Source organism: Schistocerca serialis, chromosome 4 (genome assembly GCF_023864345.2).
Source record: "Schistocerca serialis cubense isolate TAMUIC-IGC-003099 chromosome 4, iqSchSeri2.2, whole genome shotgun sequence".
In the NCBI taxonomy this organism is placed as follows: domain Eukaryota; kingdom Metazoa; phylum Arthropoda; class Insecta; order Orthoptera; family Acrididae; genus Schistocerca; species Schistocerca serialis.
The window spans coordinates 157717744-157734384 of record NC_064641.1 but is presented as its reverse complement, the minus strand read 5'-3'; the positions used below and the strand labels follow the sequence as shown (position 1 = coordinate 157734384).

At 42.5% G+C, this 16641-nt stretch overlaps 1 protein-coding gene across 2 annotated transcripts in view; it reads right to left on the bottom strand.

The window, feature by feature from the left end:
- Positions 1–16308, bottom strand: part of LOC126473979 (golgin subfamily A member 7) — a 98308-nt gene extending 82000 nt beyond the window's left edge. For both annotated transcript variants that reach the window (XR_007586546.1, XM_050101365.1), the window contains exon 1: positions 16150–16308. Coding sequence is in view for 1 of the 2 variants with exons in the window: in XM_050101365.1 (XP_049957322.1) it covers positions 16150–16308 (159 nt within the window). In the remaining variant the exon portion in view is untranslated. The remainder of the gene's footprint in view (positions 1–16149) is intronic.
- Between the last annotated feature and the right edge of the window lie 333 nt (positions 16309–16641).

Genomic DNA, 16641 nt, shown 5'->3' with positions numbered 1-16641 from the left:
ACCATACATTCCAGTAGCTTACAAAGACAGTTGCTGAGGCTGATGAGCCAGTAGCTATCCACATTACACGTGTTTTGACCGGGTCTGAGCTCCGGAATGATGGTGCTAACCCACCACTGCAATGGAATGACACAATCACACCAGATCCGGTTGAAGATGACGAGGAGATGGGGCTTGTAGTCAGAGATGTTTAATCATTTGACTGTGATCCGATCTGGCCCCAGGAGCTGTGTCGGAGCAATGTGCAAAGGCGCTGAAGAGCTCTCACTCTGTAAATGGGGCGTTATAGGGTTCACTGCGGCATGTAGTGAACGAGAGGATTTTCCGTTCCATCCACCGTTTGAGGGTGCGAGAGGCTGGGGGGTAGTTTTCCGATGCAGAGGCTCCAGCATAGTGCTCAGCAAAGTGCTCGACAATCGCGTTTGCATCGGTAAATAAAATGCCATTGATGTTAATGCCAGAGACATTTGTTGGGGTCTGGTAACCAAAAAGATGTCTGATCTCCATCCAGACTTGGAAAGGTGATGTATGGCACCCAATGGTTGAGACGTACCTCTCGCAACACTCCCGTTTCCATCGTTTTATAAGCAGGTGAATGCAGATTCCGTCCGCTTAAAGGCTATTAGGTGCTCTAGAGAAGGATGCCACTTATGTCGCTGTTGAGCTTGCTGATGCTCTAATTGCCTCAGCGACTTCCGGCGACTATCAAAGGACTGTCTTTCGCCGGAGGGCACCCTATAGAACGAAGGATCGCATTTGCCACCACAGGAATTATCGTTGTACTGACCTGCTCACTCACAACATTGATGGCACCATGTGGGGTAGATCCAGAGGTGACAGCAGAGGTGAAAGGTTTCCCAGTATGCCTTGTTTAAAGCCCATCTGGGTAGGCGTCTATGGGCTTGACGCCAGAGGAGTGACAGGAAGATGGGGAAGTGGTCACTACCAGACAGGTCATCATGTGCCCTCCAGTGGATAGATGGGAGAAGGCAAGGGCTGGAAACCGAGAGATCAATGGCCAAATACGTGCCATGTGCCACACTGAAATGTGTGAGGGGCACCTGTATTCAAGAGACAGAGGTCGAGTTGTGACAATAAATTTTCTACCTCCATACCTCAGCTGGTAAGCATGGCACCACCCCACAAGGGGTTATGCACGTTAAAATCTCCCAGAAGTAGTAAAGGTTTAGGGAGCTGATCAATCAGTGCAGCCTATACGTTCAGGGGTACTGCACCATCTGGAGAAAGATATACACTGCAGACAGTTATTTCCTGCATCATCCATATCCTGACAGCCACAGCTTCAAGTGGGGTTTGAAGCGGCACAGGTTCACTACATACTGAGTTGAGGACATAGACGCAAACTCCACCTGACACTCGAATATAGTCACTACGGTTCCTGTAATATCCCTTATAGCCACGGAAGACAGGGGTCCGCATTGCTGGGAACCAGGTTTCCTGGAGGGCAATGCAGAAAGCAGGTGTAAAGTGTAACAGTTGCTGTAGCTCAGTCAGGTGCTGGAAAAAACCACCGCAATTCCACTAGAGGATTACGTGATCGTGAGACTGGGAAGGCATGAAACACTAAATGAGCCAGTCTACGCCTCAGGGTTACCTGCTGCAACCAGGTGAGTACCTGTGCGATCGGCATCCATTGTGTCTAAGTGCCCAGCGAGCTCTAGGTCCTCAACAGACACCAGAATCTCCACCTTACCCTCAGACACAGAGCTTGTAGGTAGTGGCTGTGTGGGTGCCACTGCAGTGCCTTGGTTCTTGGGGTTCTTTTTCTTTTTAGGTTTCTCTTGCTGCTCCTCAGGCTTGTCTCAGGGACTGAGGAGGTCTGTGAAGCCCTATGACCAGCTACCTGTGGTTGCTTCAGCTACTGGCGGGTATCAGCTTTGCCACGGGTAGGAACATGGGAAGGGAGTGACCCAAGGGATCCCTTCCTGGTGAGGGGTGCCAAAGAAGACTTATGCTTCTCCAGCTGAGAAGTGTGGACTGATGTCCCTGATGGTTGGGGGGTGATGCTCCTGAAGTAGGTTGTGCAGGAGCAACAGAACAGGGAGGGAAGTGTGTCCCCCCCCCCCCCCCCCCAGGACGTAGCCTCTCATGTTTTCTCTTAGCCCAAGTGTAGGTCAGTCGGTCCAGGGTCCTGTATTCCGTTGTTTTTCTTTCTTTCTGGAGAATCCTACAAGTCTGGTGAGCAAGGCGAATGGTGCTCCCCACAGTTGACAAAGATGGGAGGCGGGGCACAGGGAGGTTTGGGATGTGAAGGACATCCACAATCCCAACAGGTGAGTTGGACGTACAGTGGGAAGACATATGGCTGAACTTCCAGCACAGCATCAGGGGGAGGGATATATGGCTTTATGTCACAGTGGTAGACCTTCACCTTGACTTTCTCTGGTAATCTGTCACCCTCAAAGGCCAAGATGAAGGCACCGGTGACAACCTGATTATGCTTCGGACCCCAATGGGCACGCCGGATGAAACGGATACCTTGCCGCTCCTAATTGGCACGCAACTTCTCATCAGACTGCAAAAGAAGGTCCCTGTGAAATATGATACCCTGGACCATATTTAAGTTCATATGGAAACAGAAACATCCCCCAACTTGTCACAGGCAAGTAGTGCCCATAACTGGGCAGAGGATGCTGTTTTGATCAAGACTGACCCCGGCCGCATTTTAGACAAGCCCTCCACCTCACCAAACTTGACCTCTAAATGCTCCACAAAAAACTGAGGTTTCATTGACAAGAAAGATTCCCCATCAACTCTCGTACATATGAGGTACCAGGGTGAATAAGGTTCGCTGCCATCCTTAGCCTGGTGTTGCTCCCATGGTGTGGCCGGGGGGTGGGGTGGGGGGGGGGGTGAGGGGGGGGGGGGGGAGGGGAAATATTTGGTGTCATATTTCTTAACATTGAAGTTGGACCTTGATCACTTAGAGACTGCTGGTGTTTGACCACCAGCAAGAGATGACGTACTTCGCTTTATGGCGTGTCATCCACCCAGATGCCACCCACTCCAACCAGGGGCCCTCCCCACGGGCACAACCCAGTGGCAGCAAAGGCCACCTGGCAAGATGGCCACTGCCGGGAGTCCCGGTGCCCAAGGGTGACAGGTAACTACTCCTTGGCATACGAGGGGAGTTAATGGCGCAGGCATCAGCAGAGTGATCCCAGACCACCTGGCAGGATGGCCATTGCCGGGAGTCCCGGTGCCCAAGGGTGACGGGTAACTACTACTTCGTATACAAGGGGAGTTAACAGCGCAGGCATCAGCAGAGTGATCCCAGTGTGGTCAGGGGGCTACAACCAACAGGGTACATGGCGGCCCCACCACAACAGACTGGAGATTGTGTTGGATATCAGGCGCAATGAGCTAAGAAGTCAATTATCGTCAAATGCGCAGAAAGCGATACTGCACAGAGGATGGAGGAAAATGCAGCCAGGAGGGTGACTGCGCCCAACAGCTGCAGAATGAGTGGAAGTGCACATCCACGTTGATGAAGGATGTGAGAGGTCTCAGTGCATGATGGACACTATGCACCACGTAAGGCGTCCTTCCCCAATTGGCTTGCTCTTCAGGAAAATTTTGAAAAATGTAGGTCAAACCCTACAGGGGACCACATCACATAAAGGCCGAAATGTGTGAGACCTCTTACAACATGCAGGAATACCTCGGGCCTATTCTAGCCCCCAGATCTGAAGGGGAACCATGGAAGAGTATGAGGTGGCAAAGACAGGGGGTTTCATCGCCTTATATTCTTTTTTGGCTTCGGCATAGGGGATCCGCTTGGTCACTTTTATCTCCCATATTTTGTGTTCTTCAGCAAAAACAGGGCAGTCTCAGCTCCAGACTGGATGGTTCCCAGAGCAGTTGATGCAGATCGCTGGAGACGGGCAGTCGGTCCCAGCACCATAAGCGGCTTTCCACAGTTTCTGCAAAATGCTTCACCACCACAACTCATGGTTGTATGGGCAAAATGCTGGCATTTATAGCACCGCATAGGATTTGGAATGTGAGGCCGAACATTTAAGTTGAAAGACACCCCCACCCCCCCTCCAACATGTTTGGCAGTATCGGAGAATTGAATGTGACAATGAGTGTGGCAGTCTTTTCAGTTGCTCCATTATTCCTGCATATTCGCTGCTCCACATTGACTATTCCCTGGGATGCCCAATCTTGCTTCAGTTCTGCTATGTCCATGTCCATGATATCTCAGCAGCATGTGACAACGCCCTTACTGGAGCTGAGAGAGGTGGGTATCTCAATAATGATATCATAGTCATCCAGTTTCTGCGATCTCTTAAGAAGGTCTACCTGGTTTGACCTAATAGTTTCGACCAACAATGATCCATTACGCAATCGTTTTAAAGATTTTGATGTTGCAGCAAGGCCTTCCAAACCCTTATGGATATAAATGGATGGCACTTTATCAAATGTCCCCTCCTTCCTCTTTATCACCAGAAAAACACTGTTATTCATGATTCCAAGAGACCTGCTACTGCAGTCCAAAGTATTCTTACTATCAGGAGGACTAGCCTGTCTCATGAGTCAGCATAAGTAAGAACACCAAGAGAGGAGGAGGAGGAGGAGGAGGAGGAGGAGGAGACAGCGAGGAAGGAAATGCAGCCCAGGAAGGAAGAATGGGCCGTAATAGGTTGGGACACTGTGTGCGCCATGCATTAACTCACAAAAGAACCATAAGCCCCTGGGGAGGGGGACGAGATTGTGAGGGCGACGAAAAGCTATTCTAGGTGTGGCGGGCAAAAGATCAGACATAAACAACCTCATAATTTCAGGGCATGGTTTTAGGAAGTCAAAGCCTTGTTCCTAAAATCATGCCCTCAAATAAGTTCCATTCTGACCAACATTTTGTTCACCACAGCTTGAATACCTTTTCATTGCTCTCCCAATCTCCACAATATCCTTGTTAGACTCTATGTTCCTTCTGCACTCATTTCCCTACCTCACTGCTCCTACTCCTGTGACAGACCAGCTGTAAGATATGCATGCACCCTCCTATCACCACCTATACCAGTTCTGTAACTGACAAAGCATATACTATCAAAGGAAAAGCCACCATGGAATGAGACACAGGTGTACCAGTTGTTATGTAAAAACTGTTTGGCCTTTTACATTGGCATGACCACCACCAAGCTATCAGTTAGGATGAATGGCCCTAGTCTTGGCTGTATACTGACAAGACACAATATATTGTTGCAGAGCATGCTCTACAACATGGCAGTCATGAGCTTTGCGTCTGTTTCACAACACGTGTCACCTGGATTCTTGCCCCCAGACAGCAGTTTTTCAGAATTCCACAAGAGGGAAATGGTGTTACACTATGTCCTCGTTTCTCGCCACCCACCTGGCCTTAATTTACATTAATTTCTTCTGTCTCAGCACTACATCTCATTAACTACTCTTTCTTCACTCCCTTTTAGTTTTCTATATCATTTGTTTTCTGATGTGTCTATCCTTCCCCGCCCCCACATCTATCACAGTCAATGCACTTAGCTTTCCGCTATTACTCACTCATGCACAATGTTTTGTCAGAAACTCTGTCTTATGTATTACAGCATCTTTCCACCGATAAGCTCTCAGGATTTCAAATCTCGTCGAGTGCAGTCACCAACAACCAGTATTTCCTTCTCATCCTGTCTGGGAAGTCTCCCCTGACCCAAGATTCTTGGCAACAAGCTCTCTCCATTTCCTAAACCACACCAGTCCTTTTCTTTCACACCTTTTCCTTCCTCTCCAATTCTTCTACCAGAAGGTGGAGCCACTTGATTTGAAATCTTGCAAATTTTAATACCTTTATATGTGTGTTGCTCTGCTGCTGCTTGGTGAGTAGATTTTTTTCTCTATCCAATTGTTATATTTATTTTCACTAAAGAAACTCTGTTTAAATAAGCTTACTGTAACGCATCAGAATGTACAAGGACTAAAAAATTAAGTTAATGAACTTTTTGTTTGGTTACATGTTCTAAAATGTCAAAAGGAAGTTTGTGTGTTATTTCTGTCTGAGTACCATGTACATACAGGAACACACATGATAAACATAGTGCACTATAAATTAGCAGCCTATTTCTACTGAAAAAATATGGTGAAGGGAAGATTTGTCATGCATGTTAAAAATAACACCAAGTTAAATTTAACTGATAAAGTTTCTGCTTAGTTCAACAATAAGGAGCCTGGGCTTTTTAACTGCTGGTATAAATTAAAAGAGACACTTTAATTATTACGGTATACAGATCAGCCCTGGAAAATTTTGAAATATTCGCACAAGGAGAATTCCTCAGCAGTGCGATCAACTTTTCTGAATACAGTAATTTAGATTAAGATACCAAGTGACACACCTTGCAGCCATTCACCCCGGTGGGCTCCCATTTGCGAGCGATAGCCAGAATTTTTTTTTTTTTAAATTTTGCGTGGTGCTCAACAGCGTTCAAACAGTGGTGTTGTATGGACTGGCTGTGTAGTGTAATGCATAGGGTAAGGCCTTCACATGCAGGAGATTGTAGGTTTGAATCTCGCAACTTAATATTTTTAATATCTATGGAAATGACTATCACTATCACTTTTATTCAATTAATTGGTTTAAATGCCTTTTTTATTTCTGTTCCTTCATCACATCATTTTAATCATCACATCAACTTCCTCAATTGCTCTCATTTTCCTTCCTATCATTCTTTTTCTACTTGAGATTTTTGTTTGTGAGATTTTAATTAATGTTATCTGTTAAATTTGATTTTTTTTTTTTCATTTTATCACCCTATTTTAGTTGTACTTGTTATTGCATTTGTTATTCCTATTCTTCATTTTGCTTGAATGTTGTTTTACTGGCAATACCTCTTTTGTTTAGATCTTCAGAGGCGTTATTTTGTCTATAGTGAAATAGCAATTTAGGCTATGTTGTGAATGTTTGTATGATGATTACCGCAAGAAAATTATGCACATCCTGTAATGAAAAAAATTTTTGATACAATTTTACAGTCAATATTAATAGATTATTTTGTCTTTTGTTTTTTAACAAATGGCTCTATTTTCAAATACTTCAATATTACAATAAATAAATATAATTAAACTCACATTCACAAAAATTCCAAGTGGAAAAAGATTGATTTAGACAAAAGATGAAAAAAAAATGAGAAAGTTCATATGGTGACTAAAATGATCTGAAAAAGGAATAGAATAAAAATTTTATATTTAAACCAACCCCCCCATGAACCATGGACCTTGCCGTTGGTGGGGAGGCTTGCGTGCCTCAGCGATACAGATGGCCGTACCGTAGGTGCAACCACAACGGAGGGGTATCTGTTGAGAGGCCACACAAATGCGTGGTTCCTGAAGAGGGGCAGCAGCCTTTTCAGTAGTTGCAGGGGCAACAGTCTGGATGATTGACTGATCTGGCCTTGTAACATTAACCAAAACGGCCTTGCTGTGCTGGTACTGCGAACGGCTGAAAGCAAGGGGAAACTACAGCCATAATTTTTCCCGAGGACATGCAGCTTTACTGTACGATTAAATGATGATGGTGTCCTCTTGGGTAAAATATTCCGGAGGTAAAATAGTCCCCCATTCGGATCTCCGGGAGGGGACTACTCAAGAGGACGTCGTTATCAGGAGAAAGAAAACTGGCGTTCTACGGATCGGAGCGTGGAATGTCAGATCCCTTAATCGGGCAGGTAGGTTAGAAAATTTAAAAATGGAAATGGATAGGTTAAAGTTAGATATAGTCGGAATTAGTGAAGTTCGGTGGCAGGAGGAACAAGACTTTTGGTCAGGTGATTACAGGGTTATAAATACAAAATCAAATAGAGGTAATGCAGGAGTAGGTTTAATAATGAATAAAAAATAGGAGTGCAGGTTAGCTACTACAAACAGCATAGTGAACGCATTATTGTGGCCAAGATAGACACAAAGCCCATGCCTACTACAGTAGTACAAGTTTATATGCCACCTAGCTCTGCAGATGATGAAGAAATTGATGAAATGTATGACGAGATAAAAGATATTATTCAGGTAGTGAAGGGAGACAAAAATTTAATAGTCATGGGTGAGTGGAATTCGTCAGTAGGAAAAGGGAGAGAAGGAAACATAGTAGGTGAATATGGATTGGGGGGAAGAAATGAAAGAGGAAGCCGCCTTGTAGAATTTTGCACAGAGCATAACTTAATCATGGCTAACACTTGGTTCAAGAATCATAAAAGAAGGTTGTATACCTGGAAGAATCCTGGACATACTAAAAGGTATCAGATAGATTATATAATGGTAAGACAGAGATTTAGGAACCAGGTTTTAAATTTTAAGACATTTCCAGAGGCAGATATGGATTCTGACCACAATATCTTGGTTATGAGCTGCAGATTGAAACTAAAGAAACTGCAAAAAGGTGGGAATTTAAGGAGATGGGACCTGGATAAACTGAAAGAACGAGAGGTTGTACAGAGTTTCAGGGAGAGCATAAGGGAACAATTAACAGGAATGGGGGAAAGAAATGCAGTAGAAGAAGAATGGGTAGCTCTGAGGGATGAAGTAGTGAAAGCAGCAGACGATCAAGTAGGTAAAAAGACGAGGGCTAATAGAAACCCTTGGGTAACAGAAGAAATATTGAATTTAATTGATGAAAGGAGAAAATATAAAAATGCAGTAAATGAAGCAGGCAAAAAGTAATACAAACGTCTCAAAAATGAGATCGACAGGAAGTGCAAAATGGCTAAGCAGGGATGGCTAGAGGACAAATGTAAGGATGTAGAGGCTTGTCTCACTAGGGGTAAGACAGATACGGCCTACAGGAAAATTAAAGAGACCTTTGGAGAGAAGAGAACCACTTGTATGAATATCAAGTTCTAAGCAAAGAAGGGAAGGCAGAAAGGTGGAAGGAGTATATAGAGGGTTTATACAAGGGCGATGTACTTGAGGACAATATTATGGAAATGGAAGAGGATGTAGATGAAGATGAAATGGGAGATACGATACTGCGTGAAGAGTTTGACAGAGCACTGAAAGACCTGAGTCGAAACAAGGCCCCAGGAGTAGACAACATTCCATTAGAACTACTGACGGCCTTGGGAGAGCCAGTCCTGACGAAACTCTACCATCTGATGAGCAAGATGTATGAGACAGGTGAAATTCCCTCAGATTTCAAGAAGAATATAATAATTCCAATCCCAAAGAAAGCAGGTGTTGACAGATGTGAAAATTACCGAACTGTCAGTTTAATAAGTCACAGCTGCAAAATACTAACGCGAATTCTTTACAGACGAATGGAAAAACTGGTAGAAGCGGACCTCGGGGAAGATCAGTTTGGATTCCGTAGAAATGTTGGAACACGTCAGGCAATACTAACCTTACGACTTATCTTAGAAGAAAGATTAAGAAAAGGCAAACCTATGTTTCTAGCATTTGTAGACTTAGAGAAAGCTTTTGACAATGTTGACTGGAATACTCTCTTTCACATTCTAAAGGTGGCAGGGGTAAAATACAGGGAGCGAAAGGCTATTTACAATTTGTACAGAAACCAGATGGCAGTTATAAGAGTCGAGGGGCATGAAAGGGAAGCAGTGTTGGGAAAGGAGAGAGACAGGGTTGTAGCCTCTCCCCAATGTTATTCAATCTGTATATTGAGCAAGCAGTAAAGGAAACAAAAGGAAAATTCGGAGTAGGTATTAAAATTCATGGAGAAGAAGTAAAAACTTTGAGGTTCGCCGATGACATTGTAATTCTGTCAGAGACAGCAAAGGACTTGGAAGAGCAGTTGAACGGAATGGACAGTGTACTGAAAGGAGGATATAAGATGAACATCAACAAAAGCAAAATGAGGATAATGGAATGTAGTCAAATTAAATCGGGCGATGCTGAGGGAATTAAATTAGGAAATGAGATACTTAAAGTAGTAAAGGAGTTTTGCTATTTAGGGAGTAAAATAACTGATGATGGTCGAAGTAGAGAGGATATAAAATGTAGACTGGCAATGGCAAGGAAATCGTTTCTGAAGAAGAGAAATTTGTTAACATCGAGTATTGATTTAAATGTCAGGAAGTTTTTTCTGAAAGTATTTGTATGGAGTGTAGCCATGTATGGAAGAGAAACATGGACGATAACTAGTATGGACAAGAAGAGAATAGAAGCTTTCGAAATGTGGTGCTACAGAAGAATGCTGAAGATAAGGTGGGTAGATCACGTAACTAACGAGGAGGTATTGAACAGGATTGGGGAGAAGGGAAGTTTGTGGCACAACGTGACTAGAAGAAGGGATCGGTTGGTAGGACATGTTTTGAGGCATCAAGGGATCACAAATTTAGCATTGGAGGGCAGCGTGGAGGGTAAAAATCGTAGAGGGAGACCAAGAGATGAATACACTAAGCAGATTCACAAGGATGTAGGTTGCAGTAGGTACTGGGAGATGAAGAAGCTTGCACAGGATAGAGTAGCATGGAGAGCTGCATCAAACCAGTCTCAGGACTGAAGACCACAACAACAACAATTTAAACCAATTACGTTAAAAAACATAACAATCAAATTAATTTTTTAAAGATTTAAAAAATGTAAAGCAGCTAATGAGATTCAAATCCACAACCTCCTGTAAGTGAAGGCCTTACCCATCCATTACATGACACGTTCCATTTATGTGATATTGCTTCTTTAACACTACTGAGTGTCACGCAAAATTGTGAAATTTCTTTTCATTGATTACTCACAAATGAGGGCCCACAAGGGTGAATGGCTGCAGTGTGTGATACCTGTGATCTTAAAATACATCACCATAAAGATTGTTTCAGGAAGTCTGTCCCACTGCTGGGGACCTCTCCCTGTCGCAAAAAGTTGAATCATTACTATACCAACTAGCAGGTAAAAGCATGTAGTAGTCTGTGGAGTTCTTAATATTAATTTTTGGAAATACTCAGATAAAGAATTTGGAAATGTCACTTAACACTTATAATCTGAGTTACGTTAATTTTCCCACCAGAATTACACAGGAAGTCAGTATACTGACAGACACTTTTTTGTTTTGTTTCGTTTTACGTGAACAGGTTTTTGTTGTGGTCTTCAGTCCAGAGACTGGTTTGGTGCAGTTCTCCGTACTACTCTATCCTGGCAAGCTTCTTCATCTTCGAGTATCTACTGCAACCTACATCCTTCTGAATCTGCTTAGTGTATTTTCTCTTGGTCTCTCTCTACAACAACACACAACCAATTTAAAAAAATAAAAAAGTATTTATTCAGTTGCGAATGATCTATCTGACCACAAAGAATAACTAGTCACACTTAATAACCTGCTTGATAGCAATGACTTGGTGTCATGGAAAACAGTGTACCACAAAACTCTTACATGAAGCTGACTGTACGTGAAGTCCAAATTCAAAAGCTAGTAAAGTTCCAAGTCTCGTTTTAGTGCCTGTAATTGACAACATCTCTACTGTTCCCTGAGTTGTTACCCTTGCTCCACATTTTTTCACATTCTACCAGGACTTTCCATCACACAATTTAATGCATTTATAGATGGATTTCTACAAGTCTTCAACAGCTAGGAAAGCCTGATGTCTGAACATAATAATTCAGGTAGTAAAATTAAACTTAGAGAGCAATCAGAAACAGTCTGAAAAGCTTATAATGCTGTTGGAGTGTAGTTTGCACTGAGAAACAAGCTTTAAGAAAAAAAGTTTGATACATTGCACTGTTTCTAAGTTAATTAGCATTGAAGTTAGCCAATCGGGCCATTGCGCATGCAAATTCAAGCAGCCTGCCAGAGACAGAGTCACCAAACATGTCCTTTGTTTGGTTTCCTAAAACTGAACAAGAGAGCTATAGAAAAACTGGACATGGGCCAGTAGTAAGGATTGAAATCGAGCCAAAGGCTGAGCAGCCTTGACCACTACCATCTATGCTATGAGAACCTGACACTAAATATACAGGGTGTTACAAAAAGGTACGGCCAAACTTTCAGGAAACATTCCTCACACACAAAGAAAGAAAATATGTTATGTGGACATGTGTCCGGAAACGCTTACTTGCCATGTTAGAGCTCATTTTATTACTTCTCTTCAAATCACATTAATTATGGAATGGAAACACACAGCAACAGAATGTACCAGCATGACTTCAAACACTTTGTTACAGGGAATGTTCAAAATGTCCTCCGTTAGCGAGGATACATGCATCCACCCTCCGTCGCATGGAATCCCTGATGCGCTGATGCAGCCCTGTAGAATGGTGTATTGTATCACAGCCGTCCACAATACAAGCACAAAGAGTCTCTACATTTGGTACCGGGGTTGCGTAGACAAGAGATTTCAAATGCCCCCATAAATGAAAGTCAAGAGGGTTGAGGTCAGGAGAGCGTGGAGGCCATGGAATTGGTCCACCTCTAACAATCCATCGGTCACCGAATCTGTTGTTGAGAAGCGTACGAACACTTCGACTGAAATGTGCAGGAGCTCCATCGTGCATGAACCACATGGTGTGTCGTACTTGTAAAGGCACATGTTCTAGCAGCACAGGTAGAGTATCCCGTATGAAATCATGATAACGTGCTCCATTGAGCTTAGGTGGAAGAACATGGGGCCCAATCAAGACATCACCAACAATGCCTGCTCAAATGTTCACAGAAAATCTGTGTTGATGACATGATTGCACAATTGCGTGCAGATTCTCGTCAGCCCACACATGTTGATTGTGAAAATTTACAATTTGATCACGTTGGAATGAAGCCTCATCCGTAAAGAGAACATTTACACTGAAATGAGGATTGACACATTGTTGAATGAACCATTCGCAGAAGCGTACCCGTGGAGGCCAATCATCTGCTGATAGTGCCTGCACACACTGTACATGGTACGGAAACAACTGGTTCTCCCGTAGCACTCTCCATACAGTGTCATGGTCAACGTTACCTTGTACAGCAGCAACTTCTCTGACACTGACATTAGGGTTATCGTCAGCTGCACGAAGAACTGCCTCGTCCATTGCCGGTGTCCTCGTTCTAGGTCTTCCCCAGTCACGAGTCATAGGCTGAAATGTTCCGTGCTCCCTAAGACACCGATCAATCGCTTCGAACGTCTTCCTGTCGGGACACCTTCGTTCTGGAAATCTGTCTCGATACAAACGTACCGCGCCACGGCTATTGCCCTGTGCTAATCCATACATCAAATCGGCATCTGCCACCTCCGCATTTGTAAACATTGCACTGACTGCAAAACCACGTTCGTGATGAACACTAACCTGTTGATGCTACGTACTGATGTGCTTGATGCTAGTACTGTAGAGCAATGAGTCGCATGTCAACACAAACACCGAAGTCAACGTCACCTTCCTTCAATTGGGCCAACTGGCGGTGAATCAAGTAAGTACAGTACATACTGACGGAACTAAAATGAGCTCTAATATGGAAATTAACAACTAGACTTATTACTGCCCACTTCCTTGAAGATATTGGAAAAGATTATGTCTGCAGGAACCATAACACACCACTCTCAAAGTAAGATAAGTCTAAGTTTGGATTTCAACAGGCTCTTGCCATAGAACATGCAATTTTTCATTTCATGGATTGCATTATATGAAATCCAAATGGCAAAATATTGTCAAATGGTATTTCTTGTAACTTGCCAAAATGCATTTGACTGTGCAGTTCACAATGTTCTCTCACAGAAGTTTAAATATTGTGGTATCAGAGATTTTACTGGTAACCGGAGTGCATACTGCCAAACTAAAAGGATACAATGTGTTGTATGTAGAAACAGAGGTTATACACAACAAAGCACCATCTTTAGAATAGTGGCTAATCACACTACAGGTAATCAACAGGGATCAAAACTGGGTCCATCACCTACCAGAAAACAAACAGATCTAGTTGTCCTTTACATCAATGCAAGCATTATAATCACACTTAATGGAGAAACTTTGTTGCTTGAAAAGCTAAATATATTTTCTAGGAAATTAACAACTAGTTCTCTAGAAATGGCCTCACTGAACTTGCATAAAAAAATAAATGTAATTCTACAGAGTGTCCCAGCAGGAATTGTCAATATTCAGAGATATGACAGGGGAACAATAATTCAAAGCAAAAAAGTGTAGTGAACATAGGCTCTCAAATGCATACTTTCAGACCCATGAGCAGACTCATAACGATGAAAAAGTGTCGACAGCTCTTAAGATACACATTTTCGAGCCTATCGTTACTTCACTTTCATGCTTTGAATGATCATTCCTGTCATATCCCTGAAAGTTGAGCATTCCTCCTGGGGCTCTATGTATACTGCAGAACAGCTGATTACACCATTAAAAAAATATCTGTGTGTGTGGTGTGTGTGTGTGTTGGGGGGGGGGGGGGGGTAAAATCAATAAATGAAACAGAATATTCTAAATGCTTAGGTGCTGATATCGATAAGCATCTGAAATATAAGTCACATGTTACAGACCACCTTAACCACCTCAGTTCTGTAACTTTGGCTTATGGAAAACAGTAGATTTTGGAGATGCAAATGTAAAAAATTGACAAACTTGTCCTATCTTCACTCACTAATGTCTTATGGCATCATATTCTGGTCTAATTCTTAACTGAGGAAAAAAGTGGTTGTTGTGCAGGAGTGGCTCTGAGCACTATGGGACTTAACTGCTAAGGTCATCAGTCCCCTAGAACTTAGAACTACTTAAACCTAACTAACCTAAGGACATCACACACATCCATGCCCGAGGCAGGACTCGAACCTGCGACCGCAGAGGTCGCGCAGTTCCAGACTGTAGCACCTAGAACCGCTCAGCCGCCCTGGCCGGTGTGCAGGAGTGTCCAGGGCTAATAAGGATAATGCGTGGTACTATGATAGAATCTCATGCAGACACCTTTTTAACACTTTGGATAATTACAACAGCCTCAGACTACTTACTCCCTCATTAACTCCGTTGTCAACTACTCTCACCTCAAAAACAATAACATTCAAAAATAACAATTTCCCTCACGTGGCCTCAGTGTGGCATAATGAGTATGGCACATAACTTTCGACCACCTACTCAGTGGTTTAAGGAATACAATGATCCTCACAGTTATTTGCTGCATTTGTGTGCAGAACTTTAAAACAGCTCCTCCCACTACAGAGAATTTTTTTGTTATGCTGCATCTACAACTTACTCTGCAAAGCACTGTGAATGGTATGGCAGTTGATTTGATCTTATTTTTTACTTCACTTCATATTTAGTTCTAAGTTTTTATGGCTATATATCTCGCTCCTTTCTGTGCACACTGAGGCCAAGTGAAAGAAATTGTACTATTTGTGAGTTTTCCTGCTGTTTTTGAGGTGAGATTGAAAAAAAAAAACTTCGAGATAATACCTTCCACTACACAGATAAAAATAAAACTGTTTAAAACAATCCTGTACATAGTCAGCATGTTGCCATATTTTTTGTTGAGAATTCCACATCATAACAAGAAACTGCAATTATGAACCATGGAATGTTCCAATAAGTAACTGACATAAATACCATACAGAAAGTATTATATATGGTCGGGAGTACATCTGACAATAAAACTGAGTTATTTAAAAATAAACAGCATATGGTAGTTTATAAATGACAACAACAAGACGTAATGATAACAGACACAAAATACATTAAATTATAGAGAAAAAATGTGGAGGTACTGCATAATTATAATATGGGATTGCGATAGCTTGCATGAGGTAAAGTAAATATGACACTATCTGTTGGCAGGCAGTTCATGATATAGTATCTAAGTTCTCCGTGTGAATAGGCAATCCATTGTGTGTGGACGTTTATACCAAAGTAATTCATGGCGATGCTACAAGTTGTTGGATTTTCTGAAGCGTGGATCTGATGTTCACTCTATGGAAGACACACTCATGCGAAGCGAATGCGTGACTTAAATCACATTCAGCATCTGACTGTCAACCGCATGATATTGTAAACAACTGGCCTATTTATATAAAAAACTACAGGAATTTTCAGATCACGTTCTACTATTTTCTTCACAGTTAGTAGTCAACAAGACTGAAAGAGGAAACATTTAACAGCAGCGCGTAAGAAGAGTTTATACGGACGCAACGTATATCTGTCAAGAGCAGCCCTCACTAAAACATAAACAATGTACCACCACGATGTCGTGTTTACTGCTTGTTGGGAACTTACCACAGGCATTGCCTTCTCTCCTTTTTTTCGACAAATTTTGACGCCGTAAAAATACCTCTTCCTTCGGAAATACTTTAACCCGCACACTTTGTATATAAAATTACTACTTACACCTACGACAGAAACAAAGATTGTACCAAGGTAAGATTGAGAAAACATCAATATCATCGTAGACATCAGAGACAATGCTTTTATGGTCAAAATAACGTTATCTATGCTTCTATGAGATCGTCAAGCAACGGCAGGTTGTGAGTGCTAGATACGTTTCATCTGGTTTTAAACGGTATTATAAACTATCGTAAAAATGCACTATAACAAATTACTTTTACAGGGTTCACTGACTTACAGATTCGTATTACTGCAGTGCATAAGAGCCGTCTTTTTAATACCATATGATGTCGTACGGGAACAACTGCTTTTTTGTGTTTGCAGAATGACAACAAATAAATTAATTAACAAATGTGTAGAAAAAGATCTACTTCGAAAATGACA